At 39.0% G+C, this 27411-nt stretch overlaps 2 protein-coding genes across 3 annotated transcripts; one reads left to right on the top strand and one right to left on the bottom strand.

The window, feature by feature from the left end:
* Positions 1-254: 254 nt before the first annotated feature.
* On the top strand, positions 255-13177 carry ubxn4 (UBX domain protein 4). The gene is made up of 13 exons (XM_076156588.1): positions 255-413; positions 3609-3711; positions 4184-4212; positions 4339-4457; positions 5143-5284; positions 5583-5709; positions 6386-6440; positions 7980-8144; positions 8593-8720; positions 8798-8900; positions 9041-9172; positions 9932-10149; positions 11272-13177. The coding sequence occupies exons 1-13, from the start codon at positions 332-334 to the stop codon at positions 11399-11401; spliced, it is 1533 nt and encodes a 510-aa protein (XP_076012703.1). The 5' UTR covers positions 255-331; the 3' UTR covers positions 11402-13177.
* Positions 13178-13379: 202 nt separating this feature from the next.
* itgb2 (integrin, beta 2) lies at positions 13380-25528 on the bottom strand. Of its 2 annotated transcripts, XM_076156575.1 has the most exons (17): positions 25438-25471; positions 24666-24703; positions 23177-23229; positions 20900-20997; positions 20061-20262; positions 19657-19827; positions 19283-19524; positions 18958-19116; positions 18605-18700; positions 18404-18493; positions 18129-18266; positions 15614-15804; positions 15262-15494; positions 14829-15045; positions 14415-14629; positions 14106-14272; positions 13380-13589 (listed from the first exon to the last, which is right to left on the bottom strand). In XM_076156575.1, exons 3-17 carry the CDS (start codon positions 23223-23225, stop codon positions 13524-13526), a joined length of 2334 nt encoding a protein of 777 aa, XP_076012690.1. In that variant the 5' UTR covers positions 23226-23229; positions 24666-24703; positions 25438-25471; the 3' UTR covers positions 13380-13523. The 2 variants fall into 2 exon arrangements, with proteins under 2 accessions (XP_076012690.1, XP_076012681.1); XM_076156566.1 differs by lacking the exon at positions 24666-24703 and having other exon boundaries at positions 25438-25528.
* Positions 25529-27411: the final 1883 nt, after the last annotated feature.

Raw genomic sequence — 27411 nt, 5'->3', positions numbered from 1 at the left:
TATGTAAATAATGACAAGATGGCAATTCTTTAACGCAGGTTTAACTGTATCGTCCCTTTAAAATGAAACAATGGAATAAATTAACATAACGCTGATAAACGTCAAGAAGAGAAGACGAAGAAGCAGCAGCAGCAGCAGCAGCAGAAATAAACTCAACACTATAAACTCTCCACACTCCAGTCCAATAGATGGCGGCAATCAACTTTTCCGTTTGATGCAAAACGCCTCAAATACATCAAGAAGAAGAAGAAGAAGAAGAATACGTCATTGTCGTCTAATGTAGCTTAATGTCAACCGCTTCTCTACACCTGTGACAAAACATTTTGGAAAGATGCTTTGGTTTGAGGGTTCGATTCCTGCTGCTATTGCTTCGTCTAAACAACAGAACTTCATATTTGTCGTTGTCATTACAGGTATTTGTGCCGACCTTTTTTGTGGCGTATATATGTAACGAGTTAAGTGTACATTATACCAGTAGTTTGCTGACAGCTAGCCACGTTAGCTAGCATTTGAGATTGTGACACACTCCAAGCACGTACGCCGAAAGTAGTCACTGAAACATAACGCAGAATGTAGTTTTGCTTATCGACAGGCTTGTGTCTTGTCACTGTCCCGGTACCCAGATTGACATTAGAACTATGGTTGATATCTGATTTTGCGTGTCATTATAACCGGGTTGATATTTGTTTAACCCGACAGGCTACACAACAGTATTTTCAGGACCTTAAAGACTTAGAGATACGCCTGCCGTACCCGTAGTCACGTTACACTGTTGTGCAATGCAAGCGACTGAAACGATTCATTATCTCGGATGGCGCTTTAAATCTACGTAAGCAAATGTCGACAGCAACACAAACACTAGACTGAAAAAGAGCTAACATGACATTTATAACGCTCAATATTAAACTAAACATAACCTTAACATGGCCCGCTATGACACTCATGTCCGAACCTGAGTGGAAAAATAATCGGACTGATTAAGCGACTACTGGTGTGACTGACAGATCCCGAGAAGATAACATAAGCAAGCTAGGCAGTAACCTAACGTGCATCATATTACCAAGAAACGTTGCTAAGAACATTATCTGGAGCAACAATGTAGACAAATCATCGATAAATTAAATAATTATCATGCAAAAATGAGCTGTATAAACAACTGGACTGGAAAATGCAAAATGAAACTGGTAAGGAGACATGGAACGTTCTATTTATATCACAGTACATTATTCAAAATAACCAGTATGGATGTAAACGGACATCTCCAAGTTTCCCCGTTGTTTTAGTGCAAAGAAGTACAAGTTCATGTTGCAGATGTTTACTTTTATCTATCTTTGCAAAACATATTATGAACAACCGGAAATTTCTTAAGTAAAACTAGTCCAAATTCAACAATAAACAGTAATGAGTGATAATACAGTAAATATAAAACAACTTGTCAAGATCTAGAAATGATTTTAAATGTACATACATTTCCACATCTGTGTAGTAATGTGTACTGAACTGACTCACTATCTGTGGATAACTCCAAAAAAGTCTTGGAGGTACATAGAGAGTTGAATTCTGCCTAGACGGTTACAATTTGCTTTCACTGACAACAATATAGGAGAAAAATTATAATAATAACCATATAAAATGCCGTGGCGGGCCGGATTCGGCCTGCGGCCCTTGAGTGTGACACCTGTGCTATGAACTATTCACAACATTTCTCCCAAATGCCCTTATAAAAATATTTGCATTTATTATTTGCAGAAAATTACAACAAAAAAGATGCAATGTTTTCAGGTCTCAAATAATGCAAAGAAATGGTTTCATCTTCATTTTTCAAACTACACAATACCAATTTTTAACTTAAGAGTTGAGAAATTCATATTTAGTTGAACAACCCTGAGTTTCAGTCACAGCTTTCATCTTGGCATGCGCTCCACTTGTCTGTCAAAGTGCTGTTGGGTCCAAAATTGGACTCACTATAGCACATACCAAATCTTTTCTTATTTTGACCAGTTGTAATTTTCTTCAAATAAATTCACTGAGCAATTTTAAATTTTATTTGGAGTGTTTGGAGAAATAAAGAGATTTAAGATAAGATTTAAGAGTAATATGGTCAGTACTTACTCAAATTTAAAATACAAATTTGCAGTGATGGCTTAACTGCCCCAGAGCTGCCTGTGTGTCTTACTTAATATAATTTCAGTGAGTCACGAAGCAAAGAAGTGTATGGAAAGACTCAGGATTGATGTGTGCCTGGCTGCACCTAATGATTATGTTTTTAACGATTAATCTACAGATTATTTTTTTCGATTAGTCAATTAATCTATAGTTTATATTTATTACGCAATATAGCAATTATTTCCCCCAAAATAAATATTGAACTTATCTAATTAATATTTCTTCAATCATCTTTTCTTGAAAACAAACAAATGTAACTAAGACTTTGTGATGCATTATTCCACAAATAGCAACCTTTTGACTGATAATCTCCGTTTTACAATCCAACATACCGCTTGTTCAATTCAAGTAAAAGTGATCGAGTGCAATCTGCATTCAACAACAAAACGCAGGTCAGTTTGCGCTGCGATCAGACGGTTTGAAGGAGGGGTGGGGACGCAGGTTATTATATATAATGGATCTATGTGTAGTGTATAGATAATAGGTTGTGGAGTTTGTTTGTACTGTACAGTTTTATATTGAACATTAATGTGTAAGTTAAAAAAACATTTGTTCTCAAAAAAGTGAATGCGTTGTGTTTTTGTTAAACTTAAAATTAGATTGTATGCCTAGCACTAAGGAAGAATCTAAATTTGTACTTAGCCTTAGCCTAACACTAACTCTAAAAGGGTCTTCCAGTTCTTCGAAAGAAACAACAAAACAATGTCCCACACGCCACAGCCACTCCTTATTCTGTACCAGGAGATTTCTTTCAGGATTTGTCTTCCGTACCTTTCCTCACTTTGCATCAGTGATGGGATGATAGCTGTTTCACAATGTGTGTACCCCATCCTACCTTGACATGCTCTCCCATAAGATGATGTTATAAGGAGATTTACTTTTAAATGCAAGGTGTAAATGCGTACAGAACAAGTTGTGATTTGAATGCTTTGCTGCCTGCCTGAGCACAAACATAGAGTTTGTTTGTTCCTTCCTTTGTGAATACATTGAGCAAATGCGCAGAAATTACTGACCTTGTCATCTTTGTGTAGTTGCTATTGACAGGTAGGTACTAGGAACTAATGTTATATAGTTATTAATGTAGTTAATATAGATTAGAACAATACATTATTTTTACAAAACTGTCCTTTTGAGTGTTATGTATCATACATAGTATATGTATACATTATATATAGCGGAATAATGTCCAGGCTAGTGCCATTGCAATTAAAATAAATGATCTTATTGACAGAGTGGTATAGGTAAAAGACTATTTGAAATAACTGCTTTCTATTTTTTATTGTATTTTACAGTACTCCATGGTTTATGAACGGATATTGTCCAGGGGGACAGGGGCCTACTGAGCTCTGATCAAAACATAAAGAGAACAAACTGTATTTGAATGCAAGCTGTGAATGGGCTACAGCTTGATGTGTATGAGTAACAACATTGCGTTCTCCCAGGGGAAGATGGAAAGTCTGCTGACTTGATGTCGAGCTGGGAAGATGACAGAGTCTCAGACGAAGCACAGAACTGTTGTGTGGCAATCAAATTGGATGCCAGCAGGTGTGTGAATGTTACCTTAGTAGTCACACATGACACTTTGTTCCTCCCTAGATGTGACGCATGATTGTCGCATGTTAATTACACATTGGGCTATTGCAGACACACTCAATATTTGCAGTAATACGAATCACATTCTATGTATTGATTACGGTTGGGTGGCGTGAATTAAGAACAATATTTTGATAGTGTAGTTTAATGGTTTCATTTAATGTCAGGACCATGTCAGAATAAACCTTGTTATTTGACCTAACACATGATTTTGAGACCGTGGCCAATCGTGTGTTTTTATTTATTTAACAAGTTTCTATAAACGCTACAACATTCTCTGGCCCTTATATATATTATAACTAAAGTTAATGAATGTATGGTGAAAATGTAAAATATCACTCAGCCCTAATATTGATCATAATATTGATGAATTTAGCGAATGAAAAGGAGGTCGATCATATGCCTTGTGTTTTTTGTCTTGCAGTGAAACGTGTGCACAGTTCTCTCAAATCTGTATCTTTTTCCATCTGTTTGAGAGAGAGAGAGAGTCAGAGTGAGTGAGAGTGAGTGAGTGAGTGAGTGAGGTAATACTAAATGTGAATTGCAAGAAGCTTTTTCCTTAAATAGCAATGTGTGAAGACCCAGTAGTTTGCGTACCCGCCAGCTATTTCATTGGGCTGAATGGGACTCCCCTTGCCGTCATTGGTGGCAGTGTGTCTCCTGAGGAACTGATGAAGAGACTCGTCAAAGTCAAGCAGGTAATGGGCTCACATGTTGAATTGAATTGAGTTTCACAGGCAAAGAGGGACAGCTTTGGTTTTTTCGGCCTAAGTAAACCTGTGTCGTTTTGGATACATTGTGCTAGATTAACAAATATGATGGCATGTGGGATTGAAGTTTAAACTCCTTGCTACAGTTAAAACAAATATAATCTCTAAAGATTATGTGGAACTCTGACGGTGTGAATATTTTCTGAAAAAGCAGGGGCCATTTACGTCAAAAGCTCTTGGGGGAAAGTTACTCATATTCAGAGGTGAAATGCCGGGTGCTTAACTCTTTTTCTGGGCGACACATTCAAATGATGAAATCTGCCACGTCCAGCCATGTCCAGTTCTCTCAAGGGTTGCCAGCGGCTGTTCAGCTTTCTGGCAATGAGATACTTCAGTGTCTGTCCCTCCAAGCACCTGTAATCTTGCCAAAAACCTGTTTGAAATGACAAATGCACTCATTAAATGTGGAAATGTGTCCATGTTTTTTATAAGGACAGCTTCCAAATAAGGTGGTAAACATTCAAATCCCAATAGGGCAAAATCAAGCCCTGTTCGCTTAACTCACCTGAAGTGCCGCAGGTAGATCGGAAGTCTGATTACAGAAGAGCAAAATCTGGTATCAAATCCTACTTACATGTGTGTATCTCAACTCTGAATACGGCCCCTTTCTTAGATGCATGCTCAGCAGGCTGCTATAGTAATGGAAGAAGTGAACACTCAGATGGAGAGCAGCCTGTTTGACAATGTACACACCGAATTGGTCGCTGGCTCAGAGGTGCATGTAAGCCAAGGAGCTGCAGCAACGACAGCAACAGGTGAATGGTCCTGAATTACATTCCTTAAATCAGTTACTCACTTGTCTTTTCCTGCTCAAACGCAGCTCCTCCGGTTCCAGTCCATGGTTGATAAATTAATATAGACCAAATTGTGACCTTTTTTCTCTTTAAAGCAGCTAATGGTGCTTATACAGATGTTTTAATATCACAGATGCAATTGCTGTAAGTAAATGGAAAACTATTATATTTACATGTGCATAGCCTGAATCAGTTTTTGCTGTTTTGTCCTTTTACGTTGGAATGTGGAGAACTCGAGTCAACTTGTAATTCTATTTAGAACCCCGTTCAGCCACGGAAGATGACAGCCTCTCAGCATCTGGTACTCCTGGAGATGACGGCAGTACAGCAGACGAGGTCCCTCTGTGTTCTCAGGTGGAGGAAAATGTGGACGCTAAGGTGGAAAGGTATAAATACAGTTGTTTTTGTTCTCTATTTACAATAGCACCTGACCCCTGTTCTACAGGTCTCAATGGAGAATTTTCTGTACTTTAAGCCACAACAAGGTCAAGGCTGTTGTCATGGCAGTGAGTGGGGTTATTTACAGTCTTAGAGAAGCCAATTGAATAGAATCATGAGACAGAAGAAGTGCTAACCATATAATGTCCATAGGAAAAATTCACCTACAGTCACCTACTATAATTATATCTGTAGGACTAAGGACTAAGTTTGTTGTATGGGCCATAAGGGTGTTACACAATAGCAAATAGAACGGGTCTTAGAGTTTTGCTGGCTGGGTGTGAAGTAGTAAGAACAAGGCTTTTCAATGAGTTATAATTTTGTTAAAGTCTAGGGTTGATCATTAGGCTTGAGTCAAAAATGGCAGCAGCTCCACCGCCTCGGCCTGTGTGTTGAGGAATGTGAGTACTGACATGACTGGGGAGAGTGGACAGTCTGAAATGAGATAATTCATTAGTAGAGCTTCAGATGACAGACAGAGATCTAATGATTAAGAGTCCACATCTAATTCATTTTGCGGAAGTTGTATTAATCTTAATGACATTTTCATATATAGCTGTGGTGGTGTCTGCATCTTACTGTGAGAGGATATAATATATGTTCTTTTTTCCCCCTTCCTACCAGGTTAACTAAAAAACTGGAAGAGAGACGAGAGCAGAGGAAGAAAGGAGATGAAGAGGTAAAAACACATTCTCCTTTCACTGTGTTGTTGTGCAAGGAGCTGCTGTCGTAAATTGAATAAGTTATCGTTTGGGTTGTAGAACCCGGAAGTCCCACCCTTGGTCCAACGACAGCAGCCAATAAGTTGCAGGGAAGGCTGGTTAAATCTCCAAATAGGCAATGTGAAAATATTATTATTATAGTTTAATGTTCTCCTGTATCTGACTCCATAAGATAAAATATTTGCCCGTTGCTAGTGATAATTTAGTCTCTAATCGGTTGATTCTGTAGATCGCCAATTGTCTGCTTAGAAGTTTTAGCTTCTGATCATTATATTAGTGCGGGAATTCGGGATTCATTTAGTATTAAGTATACGTTCTTAATTACACTAAAGCTGGATTATTTGTTCAAACAGGGCGTCCTCATATACCTTAAAAACTGCCACCGGCCAGGTTACAGGTTATTTTACAACACGCTTGGGAGTGGTTCAGATTAATGTCAATTGATTGACTTGACACTCCTATCGACTCAGTGACATGAATGGTTATACTTAACATGTATGTTAAACAGGCAATACACTTATACCAACAAAATATCCTTTATTCTAACTCCTTCCCCTATGCTAGTCCCGCTCAGTTATAAATCTCGATGATCAGATTCGCATTAATCCAGAGATTGCTGTGCATCACGCTTACTGCAATTCTGACCAACTGAAAAACAGATCCCCTCACCGTAGAGACGCGGAAATATGAGTCCAGTAGAAAATACTAAAACAATCGCATAAAGGATAATCAGAAGTATATTAAAGTACACAATCATCAATTTATTTAACATTAGAACGTTTGAAAGTCTCATAATTAAACAAATATCACAAGTCATTAACACGTGAATTTCCATCACAAAGTGAGGACCAGACCCCTTTCCTCCTGTGATGATCTGAGATGTCTTCACCCAGTATATGTGTTGCATAACAACAATACAATATAATTAGCACCTATGTGATAATCAGTGATCTAAAGATTCATATTCAGCCAAATGCTTCAGAACTGATTGGACGGCGCTTCACAGTGCAGATGGACAATCACCTGAAGCATACTGTGAAAGCAACCTAAGCGTTTTTTAAGGCAAAGAAGTGGAATGTTACGCAATGGCTAAGTCAATCACCTGACCTGAATCCAATTGAGCATTAATTTCACTTGGTGAAGACAAAACTGAAGGGGAAAATGCCCCAAGAACAAGCAGAAACTGAAGACATTTGCAGTAGAGGCCCCACAGAGCATCACCAGGGACGAAACCCAACGTCTGGTGATGTCTATTGGTTCCAGACTGTCCAGGCTGTCATTGACTGATCTATGATTGTTAGTTTGTCCAATTACTTTTGGTCCATTGGTTGTAATTCCTATACCGTTCACCAGATTTGGATGTAAATACCCTAAAATGAAAGCTGAAAGTCTGTCCTTAAAGCACATCTTGATTGTTTCATATCAAATCCATTGTGGTGGTCTAAAGAGCCACAATTGTGTCATGGACCTAACTGTATGTGTCGGCTCTGATTCAGAGTGAGATCAAAAAGGAAATTGAGCGGCGGAAGTTGGGGAAGGACATGGTGAGCTATAGGAAGAAACAACAAGAAGATAATACTAAATGCCTCATGGAGGAGAGGAACCGCGAGAAAGCAGAGGAAAAGGCTGCAAGGGAGCGTGTGAAACAACAGATTGCATTGGTAACTTCCACTACACACTCATCTTTATTTTGTCTTCTTTGCATCACATATTGACATTACCTTTGACTCGACACATAGACGAATGGTCGAATGTTCAAAAGGTTGATTGGTTGTCCCTATGGAAGTCCAGAACTGTTTTATAAAAAATGTTGTGACCTATCAGCAGATCCAGTAGTGGCTATATGGCAGTGCTGTCATGAAACTTTGATTCCTACTTTTTTCATATATAACAATTAGTATAATGATAGGAAGTTGTATATAATGCTGTGAAAAAATCCTCCCCAACCCCCCATCAACAACAGTTTTGTGTTCAATCGCAGCGCAAACTCAAAGTGGCCCGCGATAGGAAATCGGTTCCCCACCCCTGTTGTAGACACTAAGCTTGTTAACACCCCCATGATAAACAAAATACCAGTTTCCTTATCGAAAGTCTCTGCCTTTCTTGAAGGATCGAGCTGAAAGATCAGCACGTTATGCCAAAATCCAGCAAGAAGAGAAGTCTGCCAGGCAGGCTGCACTGCAGGCCCGGCAGACAGAGCAGGAGGAGAGGAAGGAGACACAAGCCAAGGAGAGGAGGTACAGAGCACATGGAAGCATATGACTATATCCATGTTCTTGCCTGTCTGTATTCATTTTTTATTTTTTTTGTCAAGTGCCATAGCTAGGATACAGTTCCGCCTCCCAGATGGCTCATCTGTCACCAACCAGTTCCCTTCAAGCAGCACACTACAGGAGGCTCAGCAGTTTGTAGTTCAGGTAGGTCTCTCTCTCTCTCTCGTTCTCGCTCTCGCTCTCTGTCTGTCTGTCTGTCTGTCTCTGTCTGTCTCTCTCTCGCTCTCGCTCTCGCTCTCGCTCTCGCAGTAGAGGTTGTGAGCTATTTTGCTTTTTTCTCACAGGAAGTGGGAAACCGCTATGGTAACTTCTCCCTTGCTACCATGTTCCCTCGGCACGAGTTCACCAGCGAAGAGCTCAACAGGACTCTACTGGAGCTGGAACTGGCACCCAGCGCTTCCATGGTGCTTCTGCCTGTGAGTCAAAAACAGCCATACTAATGCTTAAAGCCCCATCCCCGGAATATGCGATCATAATTCTAGGTAGGTCCTAGCATGGGGTCACGTGAGAGTGGTCACATCACTGATATGCAGGCATATTTTGACCCAGCTTTATCCCAGGCCAAGACCAATTTACAATGCTGGGTTAATGCTGGCATGGGTCTGAATGAGTTGAAGGAGTAAAGGAAAATGAGAATGACAATTTCCTCAGGCTTGTATCATATCGTTATACTCCTCCCAGAGTCTAACATATAGTATCCCTCAACTCCCTGGAGATAAGGGAGCTCATACACCCTATACTCGATTCACATCTTCTAGGCACCTTGGAATGGCTGATAAGATCTCGGGGGGGCCCATACTGTGTCTATCAGAGAGAGAAAGGTGGAAATAAGTTCATCCCTACCATCAAGACCTTCTCAAGTAAAGCCACTTCTGCCTCACTTTGAAGGAAATGTGGAGTTGTTAACAAAAACAGCTCCAACTCTCAATTCTTTTGCATCAAGGTTTGTTCTTGTCCTCTGCCGATTTATAGCACAGGTTGGGCGCAACATGGCTGTATGCCTGAAACTTGTGCATTTACTTAGGTATATTGTAGATGTCCTCAGGAATACACACACAAAACAAGCACTCTGTACATTAATCTTGTAATTTAGAACCAACATAATAAACAAATATTGATTAAGAGGCCATCTGTCAAGCATCTGTCAATCACAACATATATTTTTGCCTACACAGCAGTCAAACAGGTCGCCCAACACAATGGTCCAGTCATCTGGGGGCGGGGTCTGGGCCATTCTGGAAACGATCCTGTACCCACTATTGGCTGTATGGAGGTTCCTTAGCACCTTCCTCTTTGTCAGCCCACCTCCACCTAGAGCAGCAACCAGAGGCCCCGCCCGGCAACCAAACGCTTACACCAACTCTGCATCAGCCTCGACTGACAAACCAAAGAGGTGAGATTGATCCGTCTGATTTTCAATGTGTTGTGTGATATAGTTTGTTCAATTTTGCAGCAAAGAAAGCACACTAAACTGTGACAATAATGTGACATTGTTCAGTGTTTCTCTGACATTCTCTTACAGTTATTTGACAGGACATTTTAAATGTATTCAAATATATACTCCATATAGTCCATATTTTCAGGAGACACTTTATTTTCTCCTCACTCCATGTTCACCCACAGCATACCGTCGCTAGTTGGAGTACTGTATATTCCCTGCTTACCATAACAATATTCTGTGGCACTCTTCCTTTCATTGATCCAGGCATTGATTTGGTCCAGTGAACCAGGATTCACCTCTCACTTCTGCTCAGTGCCAGAGCCACAAAGAAAGCTCACTGTATAACGCAGACAAAAATCACCCCATCCACCCAATTCAGGCTGCTGCCATCTGGTCGCAGTGGTGTTCATTTTGCCAAGGTGCAAAACTATGAGATGCAAGAACTCATTTGTCCCTGCTACCATTGGCCTCTTAAACATAAACTCATAACTCCCAATTATTTTAAATGTAATTGGCTCGCCTCAGCTCTCTGTGTTAATATTTTTATATTGGAGAGGATCCAAGCAGACTTCCTTTCAGCTCTGATGGCGTACTTTGCCGTTATCACACAAGGAACAAATGGGCTTTTGGAGGTGAGACACAGAGCATAAACTGATGTCAGCATGAGGAATAAGTAGAAAGCAAAGCTGCTGTTAACTGGTGAAGCGTCATGCTGCTGTCAGGCGGCATCCTTGCGTCTGATTTGTTGCAGGGTTTTCTCATTTAAACAAAATGTACATCGGGTTCAGGTAGGTTTTCCACAGGTCTGTTTTGGATCCGGTCCAAACTTTTGGACTTCTAATACACAGAACTTAAAAGTTATAAGTATGTAGGTGGGTAAAGGTAGTCGTAGTAGTTTCTGGAGTAGTTTCTGACCATCTTTGCTTGTGACCACTTTGAGTCTCATTGGCTGCTTCCACTCATTGATTGTGTTTCTCTCTGAGATTGTAACATGTATAAATCATGGCAACAGGAATGTGTTCAGGCAGAATGACCTCATCAACTCACTAACAATTCCTTGTGTCTTGTGTTCAGAGAAACAGTCCCCAAGCAGAAACGGACGCAGGACTTTAAGAGAGATGGCAAAATCTACAGACTACGGAATCAGGACGACAGCGAAGATGACAACAACACCTGGAATGGCAACTCCACCCAGCAAATGTAGTGCAATATTAGCAGTCTTCCAGTCCCTTCCTGCAAGTGTGATTTAACTGCATAAGCTGAATCCAGTTAAGATTGTATAGATTTCTCCTGAACTTGGGGCTAATCATTTTCTATTGCACTTACTGTTGTGTAAGTCTCCTTATGTTTCTTGTTTCTGATAAGTCTTCAATATACACAGTCCTCAATCTTACACTAGTTCGAGTCCACTGCATTTTTACTCAAGCGGTTTCTAAATTGGATATATAATATTTGACTTTCAAAAGGCTTTGATAGCCACAAAGTGCATTACCTTAGGATGAATGAGGTGTTCTACATTTAATTTATGGTCTTTCAGCAAACGGGGAGCCTGCCCTGGCAGAGGGATGCATGTAGTCCATACTACTGGCACAGGCAAGGCTGGCATGTCTACACACTGTGGGGGTAGTTTATAAAACAGTGACCAATTTAACCTGCCAGTAAGATGCAAATTACTGGCCTTTGGTAGCTTTTGCATTAAAAGAGGTATCACTAAAGTATTTACTCATTTTAGCTCATTTAGGAAAGCTATTCATAAAACAACTGGTTATGTTTCCATCCTAGTATTTTTTAATACAACTTTTTAACATTGAAATGAACGTCCTTGGAAACAGTATATGTTGAAAAGATATATCAAAATGCACAAGTAAAGGGTTTCTGTGTTGATGCTTATTTTTCCTTCACTGTTATTCAGACAAGGATGTGATCATTCAATCACTTTGACGTAACTCCCAAATGTTCTACTTTCTTAGCTTGGTGAGAATGTAGCCATATAGTTGTTGATTCAATCTACATTATCCACCCAGAACCACAACCCTAAAATATGAAGTTTGAAGGTATTCTTAATTTCTGTGTTGGTAAGTCCACAATGGCTTCAGTCTCCTCGACTCCCCCGCTCTCTCGCAGGACCACAGGTTGGAGAAGAAATAAGTAAAGCACACATCGTGGACTATTTTTTGTAATAAATTGAACCATCTGAACCATTGTTTCATGAACAAGCCACCCTTGTGGAACTGAGCAAGTACTGCCACCAATTAACGGCCGTTACTATGACTACGACTTTTTCGTTACATGCTCTTAACAGTGTGATGTGCTGTGGTCACATTTGATCAATGAGCAAGAACTGCTTGGCAGTGCTAATAATGGTTTTAAAAAGGATCGGCTTATTTTTTGTAATTGTGTTTGGCTCATATATGTCCGTAATAAATAAATGTGACTAGCTCACTGCTGAAATCAAAAGTCGTCAATTTGATTTTTCGAAGTTTTGATCTGATCTCACACATGTTTTTTTTTTGGCAACTGAGCCTCTTCCTCAAGCTTCAACATCTGCCTGGAGGTGTTTAGCTTAACAACATTAGCATTAACCAAGCTGCACACCCACCCACCAACAGTCACAAAGTGTCTGGATGCAGTGGCGCATAAAATGTACACCTGGTGTCCTTTGCTGATTTAACATCCATTTGCTTCACTCATAGGGGAAGCAGTGTGGAGCATGGCTCCTACATTTGCAGCAGATCATTAAGATTTATTGGCTTTTACCTGAGGGACATCCCTTGCAAAAATGTGTCATAAATGAGACATGGGTGTGCTAATTTATGTAAAGGAAGCTTTATAAATCAGCTTATTGTGGTGCTTGGATAGAGTAATGCTGTGTAGTTACCTTGATTTATGAATTACCCCCCTCTGTGTTTGTACTTGTTGAAATGGTTCTGTTGTGCTATACATCTGCCAGTTAATTAAAGCAACTTGTTTTTGAGAAAGACACCTTGTGTATTTTTATTTACTTAAAAAGCCTGTACATTTCATTTGTAATTGAATTCCATAAAATTGAATATGGTTTTATCAAATTGTCCATTTCAAGGTTACCATCTTTAGCAAGCAAAGAAATATTGAGCAACATTTAATCTGTATGTGTAAATAAACCCACTTGAAGGCTGGGTTTCAAAATATTCCAACAAACAAGAAAAAATTATAGATTTTAATTAGACCCCAGAGGTCTAAAATCAGCTGCAATTCTTACTTTGATCCACAAAGCAGCGCGGTGGTGATATTGTACTATGGAAATAGTTGCACACATTGCACATAAAAATTGCGTGATGGAAAGCAGCTCATTCTCCAGTAAAGGTTGGGTTGGTCACTGTTGTGGTAGCATTCTGGAACAGTGGGTTGTCAGCCTGTTGATGTAGGAAGTCCAGTGGTTAGTTTTCAGCCAGGGTGACTTAACATAAGGCTTTGATTGCAACTACTTAAAAATTGCATTAACAAGCAACTGCTACACTGTTTAAGACACAGCTATATAAACGTGGAACATTAAATACTCTGCAACTGAACTGAAATATTGTATGAAAATGTTTTCTTTAACTTTGATACCATCACAAACTGCTCCCACAAGAGCAACAGCTATATGCAAAGAAAGGTTAGTGTCAATGTTGTAGTGTCAGTCAGGGCAATTCCATTAAGTTACTGACTTTGCTGATCTTTAACCAGTAATGTTAAACTACTGTTTATTAGGTAAATGATTGGCTGCTTACACCATGAAGCATGAATGAGTGAACTTAATGGATGAATTTTGTCTAGTTTTATTTGGCCTTGTACTCTGAATTGAGCCATACAAGTTATTCATAGTTTTGAGTGGTATCATTTATCAAATGATTATTTATTGAAAATAAAACATAAACAAACACTCTCACCTCTGCCCACTTAGCTTTCTTCTTTTCATTTTCAAACTTCCTGACGTCTTTCAAGTCATTCATGTAGATGAGTAATTTGATGAGCAGCAGTATGCAGATGCCTATGAGAGCCACAGAAGCAATTGTGCCTCCAATGATGGCAGTAACGTTTGGTGGCTCTGGGCAGTCTGGGACAAAGACAGGAAATTAAACATCCAAAATAAACTGGGGGACTGCAATCAACTCAAGAAGATTGTCACCTAACTGTGAATGACATTGCACTGAAAAGGGGAGAAACTGTTGTTGTTCATAGGTTTATTAGCAGCTGACCTCTTTGTTCTAGAATCTCAGCCTTGTAGTGATCCTCTCCAGCTAGCTGCTCCAGCCTGAATCTGATCCAGCAGCTCTCCGAGTCCTTCTGGTGACATTGCTTTTGTGTGATGGTGAAACCTTTTACCAGACTGTGATCAATGCTGGCTTTGCATGCCACAGAGCAGTTTTTGCTGAAGGGACCAGTCTCAAACCCAAGGCACTCAATGCATTTTCTTAAAAACAAAAAACACAACAAAGGTCAGCATAGATATTATTTTTTTTGGACATGTCCTTGGTGTATTTAGAAAAGTTGACTAGCTGTTTTTTGTCTTACAGCTTTCTAAGTATACTGGAGTATTGATTATACGTAAATACAAACTTAACCCTAACTATAGATACTGATTGCATTCAAAATAAAGAATACTTCCTTACAGTTTGGTCTGACAGGGGTCGGGGCAGCCAAGACACGTCTCACAGAATGGACGCTGGTATCCTTCGTTACACTCACACTGATCACACTTACAACTACCTCTGCCATTGCACACTGTGCCCTTATTGCGACATGACTCTTCAGACTTCTTACACTGACAGGCTGATCCCTCATAATCTGCTTTGCAATTGCATGATCCACAGCGGCATTTACCATTCCCTAGAAATTGAACAAAAGAGTGCTTAGTTAGCTTCTAAGATATATCACTTTTTGAGTTAGCCATACACAGTTAGTCATGCACAATATTAGAATCCCCTCCCTGATAGTCGCTTATAGTACTCCCTCCCAGAATGCAGGCTTACATGTGGTTCCTCGTATCAGAGCCTTCAGTTATAGTTCTTTATTTATTATTTCATGTTTAAAGATGAACCTTACCTCCACACAGTTTATTCTGGTACTTCTCACAGTGTTCATCATCACATTCACAGTAGTCACCATGGTAACGGCTGCCACTTTCTGTCGTATGACACGAACACCTGCCACACACACAGTCTCCTCGACCCTCACATTCTGTCCCATTGTTCCGCTGGCAGGCTGCCCTTAAAGACTGCTCATCTTTCTCTCCAACAGAGCACTCACAAAACTGCCCAACAAAGCCATCCTTGCAACTGAAAAGTAAAAGTTGGGGGGTGAAAATAAATCACAAAAACATAATTAATGCTCTTTTCATAAATTAATATATAAAAATGAATAAAAATCATGTTAAGCAACATTCAAGCAGGCTTACCTGCAAACCCCACATGTAACTTTACCCACACTCCTGCAGTGAGCGTTGTTTTTGGAATTCAGGTCATTACACTCACACTCACAATTTGTTGACAAGGTCACCTTCAGAGTGTCTTTAATTCCTAGTGGTCGAATAATGAAAGACGTGTCCTCCATACACTCGTCTGCTGTCACTGTGACATTGAAAGAAATCTAGAGAATGTGGTGATGGGTGTTAGTGTGTGGACTGGACAATTGTGTATTGAGTATTAATATTGAAACATTGACATTATGCTATATGATTAGTCATGATATCCAAGATGCATATACGTAGGTTGACAAAAGTATTAGAAAGATAGAGGTCAATGAATAAGCTAGCCATCTGGTATGGATTAGTGGCCTGGAATAAAATGACTCTTTGTGGGATACCTGATACCTGTCCCGCAGGTATTGTCTGGGCCCATTCCAAAACAGATCAGTGAAAAACCTACCAAAATCGAACTGCCATGAATTCATTTTCAAAAAAGAGACTGTATATGAGGATGCGAATCTTTATTGAAAAAAGTGTCCTCAGATATCATAACATAAACCGTGACCAGATCTGCAACCTGTTTGTTTTAAGATGAAGATCAAGGCTAGATATATGTATCTTTTCTTTTACACTTACACAACCAGTTGACCACCTGGCTAGTTGGGATATCCGAGGAGGAGAAGTGAGAATTGTCCTTTTAGTGGCTAGGGTGTGGGAGGTGACATTAAGTGACATAATTTAATAATTAGGTGACATTGTTTATTCGTTTTTGAGGAAGTAAAGTGATTACCCACGCTGACCGTGTGATTGATTGTTCACAAGGACATTGACAAACTGAGCATACTAAGCCAGGATTAAATGTACAATGCACTCGCTTTCAGAGACACACGTGAAAACATGTGTGAAAGTGTACCTATCAGTCTGCTATTGTAAAGGTAATGTTGGGGCCTATGGTCCCATTCTAACCCTGAAGACCATGTGGTTAGGCCATGTGGTCCTCTGTTCACAAGACAAGAAAACTACAATCCCCAGAGTTGTAGTAGACCAACCCCCTCTTCACACCTTGATGTGAAGATGTCATAGACTCAGCTGGCACGACATTGGCTAAAAGGTTAACCATTTGCAGTATAAAAGCCCTGGAATATCTGAATTCATGCTTATCGTGCTTCACTGACACAGTTAGGAAGAGGCAAAACCTCAGCCATGGATTTTCTGGTCCAGTGAACATAGAACCTCCAAGGCCTGCACCTCCGTTTGCTTTCAAAATTGTCTGACCGTGACTCCACTTGTGGATCAAGGAGCGATTCACTTGCCTTTTCACCTACATCACCAAGACAATTTCCAACTTTTTCAAGCCCAGGACCGAAGACTTGGAGCAAAGCTCACCACAACAGACAAACAATGGACTCACTGGACCCTCAGCGCAGCAGACCGCTCTGTCCAGTCGATAAAAACAGATGTGATTCTACTATACTAAGTAAGGCTTTGATGTTTGGGCAGATTTAGAGTTAGATTTAGATCTAAGTAGATATATACACTGTATGGAATACAATATTTTCTACGTTTAATATTTTTGCTGTTGTGTTCCTTAAGTTTTCTAACCATGCATTTCAGCACAGATTCTGCATGCTTTCTTCTCTTTCTCTGTCCCTCTAAGCCCCCTGTGGTTAAGACACACACACATGCTTCCTCATTGACCTAGAACTAAATCGGCCATTTTGGCTGTAAACCTTAGCTCCAAGGACTCAGCCCTCATGGGTGTGTTTACAACTTAGCCACTTCCTGTACATGTCACGCACACACACGCACACACACGCACAGGCTTGACTTCCCTTGTGATTGAATCCATTATTATCTGAACTTCCTGTTATTGTTTTATGTCTTTCTGGTCAACATTCATTGTACTGTGTAATTGCTTGTTGCTCACGCCAAGTCTCACCCTTCCAGATTGATTTCGAGCACAAAACTAATCCTAAAATCGCTCCCATTTAATTAATTAATTAATAAATTAGATAATTTACATTGATTATTAAGATTTATGGTGAATCTTTGAGGCTTAGGTCAATTATCTGCTATCTTTTTCCCCTTTTAAATAAGGGGTCGTTCCCTGGGGACTTAAATTTATTAAAGATATATATATATTTTTTTATAGCAATATGTGATAAAGTGAATATACCAACAGTAAACAGTGTTAGTGATACCAGCCATTTTAGTGTTATTTGTGTTATATTTTCCCTTTGCTTGTATTCATGCCGGTCAGATTTGGGTAGGTTTTCCCAAGGTCTGTTTTGGAAAAGGCCTATATCCCTGTCTACAGACTACTGTAAGTGGATAAAAGTGGCAAATAAGTATGGTTATCTGTAATAATTATTGCACGTTCCTTTCTTTTAGTTTGTTGGCTTTTTGGTGGGAATCCTGTTTGTGGCAACAAAAACATTATAACCTGCAAACGATGAAGGAAATATATGAATAAATGTGCACTTTTAAATAATAATGAAAAACTGACCTCCTGTCCCACATGCACACTGTCACAAACCCCTTTGGTGTCCCCTGCCAGTCCTCCATGTTTACAGTTAGGGGTGTAGACCACCCTCACATTGTCAGGGAGGTCATCATGGGTGACAGTTACTTTCGAAGACAGACGCTGCCACAGGGACAAGGAAAGGGTTGTGAAATTTAAATTAGTAAAACATTTTGCCGCATTAATAGTCTTGAAAATTGCTTAAAACACACATTTGTTCACAACAAGGAAATTAGCAGATCTGCTCACCAACAACTTACATTGTATGCACTTTTAATCAATTCAACCACATTTGTAGAATCTGAAGACAGAACTCCCACCTCAGATTTTGCAATCATTGTACTGAGTTGCTGCAAAAAGCAAAGCATCAAATTGCATTAAAATGAAACACAGTAATGTTACAATGTTTGCTATATAAATACATTTTGAAAATAGGCATAGGTTTTAACAGTCTTATTTACCTTGTACACCTCCTCCACATTTTTTGTCACAGCAAATATGGGTTGAATGTTTTTTTGTTCAAACTGCATAGCCAGTTGTCTAATAGATGGGTAGTCCTGCTCAGAAAGATGGTGAAAACTGAAACGATTAAGGTCTTCCCTACCTGAACATTGTTAGTAACATTTTATGAAAGTATAATTTATGCAAACCTGTTTTGTTATCATCCACTACAGCCTAAAGTGACTTAGACAATTTTAGAATAAAGTAATACAACATCTAATAATGATATCACTAAAAGAAAATCAGTGATGTCTAGCACTGAAACTTATGTGATGGTAGATCCCTCAAAACCTCTCTGTGTCCAAACCCATACCATCTCACTGCTTTTAGTATAGAGGCCATTTTCCATGTGGCATTGTTCATCACTGGGTTCCAATATGCCTGCCAGTTTGCCATCCCCAGCCATGTGGAATCCAGCATCAGTGGTGAGGACTATTAGCCGGGTACTGCTGTTCCTCCAGCCTATTTTGTCCTGTCCATGTGTATCATGTGGAAGAAAGCAAAACCCAACCCAAATTAACTCTTGACTTGTTACTTATGGAAACAAAAATGATTTGCAACATTATTATATATCATGATAATAACAATATAACAAAATGATCTGTCTTTTAATACACTACATTAGAATCTTGCTTTACCCCACAGACAGCAGCCTGCATCATGGCATCAAGACTCCCTTCAGGTGAGTCCAAGTTCCCAGAAACAAACTGCCTTCCCACATTTTCTCTGAACATGTCCTCACGAGACGTCATCTTGAGAACATGCCTAAAGCCAAAGGCAGGCTGGCATTGCTGGTCATTCTCATCACATGGCTTCTGCAGCTTCTCCTTGTTGGTGTTGGTGAAAGGAAGGACTGTCTTGTCAACAAATGAACCAAACCCTGCAGATTCCAGAAACATGCATTAGCCCCAAATCACATTTGTCTTCTATATGGCATACTAAATATTTTCAAAGAGGTAACATTACAAAACATTTTAGACCAGTTATCAATTGTCAGACTGAGATCGTTCACCTATCTGAGCATGTTCAGTAATTGTCTTCAGAGCTGCAAAGAGGCTCCTGCCCAGTTCTTTCACATTTTTCAGGTCATCCTTCATGGAGTAAGACAAGTCCATCAAGTAGTAGAGATCCACTGGGTATCCCTGAACTCTTTTAAAATGCAGAGGGAATGTGGTAGGAAGCCCTATTAAGAAGGAAATAAAGGTATCACTATTGGCAAACATTGGTCTTCACAGTGATGTTTCAGGGTTCTATTCAGTGATTCTAATTCTGTCTGGAGTTCACTTGTGAGATCTTTTGTCTCCCCACTTGAGTATTAAACAGCAAGCACTCAAAGAGCTCTTACCTCCATCAAGGCAGAATAATCCTGTAAATTTGATATGTATGACTGAAAATGAATAAATTGATACCACTCACCACGTCGTAGTTTGAGTCTAATCTCCTGTGGTCTGAGCTGTACTGGCTCCTGCTGGTTGAATGACCTCGAAAGAGACATGTCCTTTGCAACTGTAACGATATCCTCAGGTGATATGATTTCATCTGCCTCACAGCCTTTTTCTAAAAGTTGGGACCTGGTGTGACAGCGAGCTGCTTCCTGCTCACCTGCTTTGGTAAAATTCTGTAGATGGAGGTTACAAGAAGGTATCAATTTAGTTTCACCTTTACCTTACTGTGCCTCATTCCAGTTTACTGAGTCATAGCAATGCTTTATTGACGTAATGGTATGAGTGACCACAGCAGACTTGTTCGGCTCTTGTTAAGGGAATCAAGATTCATGTTGCTGGATTCATTATTACAACAATCAAAATCAGCACTTGGTTGGTATTCATCCATGGAATTTGATCCATCACACTTTTAAAGGCTGAAAGAAATGCTGAATGCCGAAAGAAAGTATTCTCATGGGTAAGACAGATTGGCATATAACTATAACTATTAACGTATATATTATACCTCTGTCTGCCGCCCATATAATTACTATTTTATCCTAAGGGTATTTTGGTATGTTTGTTGTGTACAAGCATTGTATTCTATGGACTGCTTTAAATTGCTTTTATTTGCATAGTGCTGAAGGAAGTGCAGAACATTCATTGTACTGTGTAATTGCTTGTTTCCTGTACAAGACAATAAATTGTTGAATGTCTGCCTTGGGAAAGGTTTGCAGTGTTTACACATTATGCATGTGGAGAGAACGTACACACAGGCAACACAGAGAGCTCTGACAGAGCACAAAGATACACAGACAGTAAATACATTACCAGCTGTTTGCACCAGGCACAATACGGCCCAGATTTGATACAGTCATTGCAGGAGTTGATCACTGACTTAGAACACCCTTCCTCTTCTTGACAAAATCCTACAACACAACTTCAGAAAATGAACTCAAATGTGTACCATTCACTTCCCACATAAACGATCAGAAACTACATCAAGTAACAAAAAAAAACTAGAAATGACCTGTGCATGTAACCTGTTTATAATATAAGTTCATAAGTTGAAAAAAAAAACTGGAGTGCATTTTCACAGCTACCTGTACCAATATATAGGATCTCATTGATCAGCAAGAATGTTTTCAAAACTACACAGTGGAATGGTGGTGAACTACATCTGAAATTAAAATGTGGATGTCTCTGGGAAACAAGGACCGATTGGAGCAAGTAAGATGACAATTGAGAGCTTAGAGGCTCTACTATTCAGTGGTGGGCCGTCAGGGCCAGCAAGGCCTTCTCTGCTGGCCTAAACATCATCAGAAAATAAATTTAATTTTGATATATTTTTTCCACAAATATGTATTAAATTATTCCCCATAGTCTATTCCCTTCATTTCATAGCTTTCATCTTGGTTGCGCTGCTTCCAGCCTCAGAACGAGAATTGGAGGGCTGGCCTTTATGTTAGATATTATGTTAGATTTATGTGAGATTTATGTTATCCAGTCATATTTCAGCCATAATGTGTTGCCAGGGTCCAAGAAATCTGCCCTTAGGCCTTCAGAATCAACAATGCGGCGCCTGTAGATTAAAGTGACTGGAAACAAAACTGTGGTGTTAACCAATCAGATTTTGAGTTGGCGACAACGGGCCGGCTAGCAGACATACAATAACGTTAGCACGTGCACGTCTTTTGATTGGATTTGAAAGGCAGAGCTATGCAGAGCTAGCAAACTGAACTTGGACAGATTCGGCTTTCAGCATTAGCCTTCATGTCTATAGAAAAGGACTTATTGGTGGAACTGAAACGCACAGATAAACTGAACAACAGAGTCATTGAAGTCTTCTTGAGGAAAGAAAGGAGGATGGATTTTGTGTTCAAATAATCAGTTGTTCAGGTGAGAAGAAAGCATTTTATTTTTTATTTTACTTTAATATATTTTTGTCATTTTATGTCGTTAATATTAAATCAATATGAAACTGCTTTAGGTGCGACAATGCACTGTTAAGTGAACATCTTGCTAAAGCTAACATACTTTTGGAGACTTAATAAAACTTTGTAGACTAATCCCTTAAAAGCTCCTTTTATTTTTAAGTTTTGACAGTATCCAAGCGATCTTAAAGTTGGTAGTTTAACACTCTTAATTGTAAATGCGGATAAATAAATGCTTCGGAAATATTAGTATAACGTCGTTGTAACGGGCGGCAGTAGCTCAGTCGGTAGGGATTCCGCTTGGGAACTGGAGGGTCGTCGGTTCGAGTATGGACCAAGTAAGTGGACTGGTAGCTGGTGAGTTGCCAGTTTGCCTCCAGGGCACTGCCGAGGTGCCCCTGAGCAAGGCACCGAACCCCCAACTGCTCCAGGGTGCCAAATAATGGCTGCCCTGCAATAATTGGAAGTCGATTTGGATAACAGCGTCTGCTCAATGACCGTAATGTAATTTAATGTAATGTAATGTTGTACTTGACTTTGTTAGGTGATGCGACGCCCGGTTAAACTGCGTATCTGTCAAAATGTATAGTTTCTAGAGCCATGGCGTCATAATGATGGTATTAAAAGGTGGAATAATTCAGGACTGTGTAGGATCACTGAAGGCCTAGGTGTGAAATGCACGGCCCGCCACTGCTACTATTGGATAAAAAAATGTTGCTCCTTATTTAGCCAGCAGGTCCTAGGTCCAGAAGTGAAAGAGCTTCTGGGATAGCCTCCCCAAGGGCATTTAGTCAGTCAGCAATGCAGACCATATAAAGTTCTGAATGATGAATTTACAACTGATACCTCCTTTCTATCAACATAGAACTGATTTGAACTGTTCTCAGCACTAAATACAAGTTACACATACAAGAGAAGTTGGGCTTCCCGGTGAGACCCACAAAATCGTAGGACCTGAAGTGGCAACTATGACAACATCATAAGTGTCCATGATTTTATTCAACCCTTGCAATACTGCGATGGTAAATTGGTGGAAATGTTCTGAATAATGTACAACTGATACCTCTTTTCTAACAACACAACAACATTTGTTCTGTGATCCAGTTGATTAAATACTAAATATGCTTTTATGAATAATTTTTGTGAAGAAATCATGTAAATAAATTGAACTTACCCTTTCTACCCATCAGGAAGAGTAGGAGGAAGAACAAACACTGATCCATGATCCTGGTGACAGTAAAGGGAAGCATTTTTGTTTATTCATCATCAGAAGAAGAGACATCAGCTTTCCAAACACTTATATGTAATTGTGTCTTGAGAAAAGCAATAGTACAATATCTTTGATTTTACTTACATCTTTCTCAATGTCTTTCCCCTATGGGAACCTTTAAACTTATTCTAATGCACTATGACAACTATTTTAAAAGACTACATTGGCTGTTGAGCTGCTGAGTAGGTTTTTCTGTTCATAGGTTACTTACACCTTGTCATTTGTTTTGACAAATGTGTTAAGGTCAAAGGGAAAAATAATTTGTATAAAAATCTGGGTGGAAATCTTTTATCTGGCACATTTTGTCTCTCAAGGATGCCACAAAAAACACTTGTCCACACATCTGTTACCTCTAGGCAGGATTATTGTAATTCGTAATTGTCATGCTGCCCTAAATCTCTAAAGACTCTCCAGCTGGTCCAGAATGCAGCTGCATGTGTGTTAACAAAAACTAGGAAAATAGATCATATTTCTCCCGTTTTAGCTTCGCTGGGCTGGCTTCCTGTAAAATTCAGAATAGAATTTATCTATCTATTTATCTAAATCCCCCTGCTCACTTTCAGAGCTCTTTATTGTTGTATATTATTATTGAAGCAAGCATTTGACAAGTGCGCATACAGTTATGGGACATTTTGGAGATCGTTTTTTTTACAGGAAGAGGGGGGAAAGGAGAGAGAGATAGAGAAAAGGAAAGAAGGTTGTATAATTATTATTATTGTTGTTGTTTAACTTTTTCAAAGAGAGGCAGATGGCCAGAGGGAGAGAGAGAAAGGAGAACTTAGACCCTGAGGTAATATAGGCAATATGAAGTACATACATACATACAATGCTCTTAATGGTCAGGCTACTGCTTACCTTAAAGAGCTCATAGATTGAATTAAATGCGTGTATTAATGTATGAAATAAGTGTATTTCAAAACTGGAGTGTGTCACATCTACTGAACTTGAATTTAAAATCTATCTATAATTGGAATTGGTTGTGTTTTGTGATTTCTGTTTAACAGATTTCTAAAGTAAATAATAAAATGATTTAATTATTTATATATTGTGAGTTTTAACTGATTTTTTTCTTCTATTGTGGTTTATTCTGGTGGGTGGAGAAAAGAGGGAGTCAGTCTTGAGTTACATGATACATGATGATACAGTGATAAGTAGTAGACTTAACTGAATTGAAAACAATATTTGTCCATATTTTGGGATGGGCTGCACTGTAAATAAAAAAGCATGTTTCTATCAAAGTGTTTTTGTTTTGTTGTTCAGGGTTTCCCTATTAAATGGTGGATTTCTGATGCTGCCTCATATTTACAGTACATGTGCAGTATATCGTCATTTGCTGATTTAGGTTCACCTCTCATACGTTTTAGCTGTTGTGATGCGGATTAAAAAGACAAACCTCAGCGTCTGTGCAGCTGTAGACCACCCCGACCACTGCTAAAGAAAGTAAGGTTATGAATTTGAGACGTGGTTAAAAAGTGTGAATGGCTGCCCTCAGGCATTTAACTTCAGAGTTCATTTGCAAGAAAAGCTTTCTAAATACTTGGCATATGTAGTTGGATATGTATGTACTTAAATTACTCATTAAATTGATCTGACTGTTAGGCAAATGTATAATACCATATAAGGTAGTGCATAGGAAACAGTGCCACAGATGATCATACATTTCCGCTTTCTGACAGATCACCAGAAAAAGTGCTGGGGAGAAACTAGGCAAGCCAAGTCAAAGCTACAGATTAACATTAAGACTAACTCAGTGACAAGGTAAAACTACTGGGTATGAGGTAGGGGCAGACCGATAAAGATGAACGAAGAAATAAAAACAATAGAAAGTAAGACAGATCAATGAAAGCACCACACCCGATAACCTGCAATGTCATGACCATCGCACATTATTGTGTCCATTTACCATACATGTTTAGCAGATAGCCACAAATGCCACCTGTGCATAAAAGCTTAGTAACTATCTGATGATTGTATAAAAATCTGTAGAAGCTAAAATATGTAAAAGCTGAAAAAAAAAGAAAAGAAAAAAAAAGTGTGGTTCAAAATCCATATAACTTGCCCCAAACATTTAATTCATGATATTAAACCTTCTTTGTGTAAGAATAAGCTACATAAAAGGAAAACAGGTTATAAATTCTGTTTCTCCCCAAACACTTGCTACTTACAAGAATCAGGAAGGCAGCAGCTCTTCTATGTGTCTGACAACTGTATGGACAACACAGATCAACATCAGATACACCCTTCACATAAGAGGAAGTGCTAAAACGGTCTTTGAGGAGTTCCTCAAGGAGGGAGGAAGCAGGGGAGGTGTTGCAAAAGAGAGTACACATCTAATATAAGCAACAGTGAAAGAAACTGCTGCTGTGACAGATTGTTCCCTTCACTTACTTAGTACGTCTGTAACTCTGCAGCATGTTTAAGACTAATGGGTTTACTCATTTGACATTGTTTGAACTCATGTCATCCTGAGTTAACCATATTCTATTTACCATAATTAGCACCACTCAAAGTTGTGATTAAGAATTGCATACTTTGAATAGATCGTATAGATATAGATAGTATCTTTGTAGCTTTAGTTATGTTAACATGTTGGTAAATAAATGCTTCCTTTAACTAATTACTGCTATGATCCATTGAGGGGGGCTGTCTGCAGCTGGTAGTGTTTTTCTTTTCTTGTAAGCAAAAATATTAAATATAAAAATACTTCTTGCAAAAACAATTGTGGAATTCCAAGACATTGGCTGAGGCTCTGGCACCATTGGACAGTGTTTGACAACCTATATATCTTGAGGTACAGGTGATTTTTTTCGACTTTAAAAACTTAGGAATTGACTTTAAAAATTATCGAGCAGTTTCAGCAAAACGAGCGTCAATAATGCCAACTGTCACAGTGGCACTGTACACACCTCCAATAAAGGGGTTATGTTTCTGTCCATCATGGTTGGTCTGTTTGTTTGTTTGTTAGCAGGATTACTCAAAAACAATTCTGACTTTGGGCAATCAGGGAAGGTTACATTGTTGGTGGTAATCTACATTGAGGATTTGTTTTCCACTTTCTATGACATTGTGAGATACAGGTTTTTTGGGAAAATCTCTCAAAAACGACATCTGGGCAAACAAAAATCACAGTGATCTTCTAAAAGGTGTCTGGAGCAGGGCCTGTATGTATCAAACAAATGCTCCCAAAGGGTCAAGCAATTATTTAAAAGGGTTGAACTTTTTTTGTAACAAACTTCAGACCTTCAGTAAAATCTAAGACTTTGTGCACAAAATAAGAATGGTAGGCCTTTACAAGTTTTTATCTCATCCAGACCCATTTACAGCAACAGGGCATTAAAGTTTTGATACTCTAGCAGTCTGACCTCTTAAGTAGTATTACTAAACCTGAATCAGAGCAATACAAGGATATTCCATAAAGAACATAAAAAAGTCCTTCACTGATCAAGGTCACATATTTGACTCATTTCCCACTAGAATACTGAGATCATGATAAGTTAATGTACACTTTAAGGGTTTTGTTTAACAAACTTAAGAGACATTTCAGTAAAATCTGTTCTGAGCTGGTTAGTTAGTTAGTTAGTTGGTTTGTTAGTTGGTTAGTTGGTTAGTTGGTTAGTTGGTTGGTTGTTACTGAGTTTCAAAAGTTTTCACAGCTGACAACAGCAGATTTGATTATGATTAATTAATAATTTGACATTCAAAATAATGTGACATCCTATCTGAATTAATGAGCACTAACTGCCCTTTCATTTTCTGCCTCTATCTCTGTCTCAGCAGATGTTTCTCAATTCTTTGTTCGTCTTCATTGCACTTCAGTGTCATTTCCTCTGTAAACGTTTTATTCTAAAAGCATTGGCCTCCCAAAAGTGGTTAGTGCTTACTGAAATTGCTTAATTCCCCACATCTACATTAATTATGTAACTTCACTATTTGAAGTGACCTCTTAATAGAATAAATACATAGTAAAGCAAAATAAAAAATCTGCTATTGTTTAGTGACTCTTAAAGTCTAAATTTAACACTCATCTTCAAGCATTGACGACACTGACATTTTCAGTTCAATTCACTTCCTCAACAACAGGAAACCTTTGATACTGATGACAGAGACTGTTTCAGACGGTGTTCAGTGTTTCGATGTGG

This window comes from Genypterus blacodes, unplaced genomic scaffold, assembly GCF_046128005.1.
Source record: "Genypterus blacodes isolate CSIRO-AG114 ecotype Tasmania unplaced genomic scaffold, CSIRO-AGI_Gbla_v1 ptg000008l_1, whole genome shotgun sequence".
In the NCBI taxonomy this organism is placed as follows: domain Eukaryota; kingdom Metazoa; phylum Chordata; class Actinopteri; order Ophidiiformes; family Ophidiidae; genus Genypterus; species Genypterus blacodes.
Note: the sequence above shows the minus strand (reverse complement) of the source record. Positions and strands in the feature narration are given on the sequence as shown.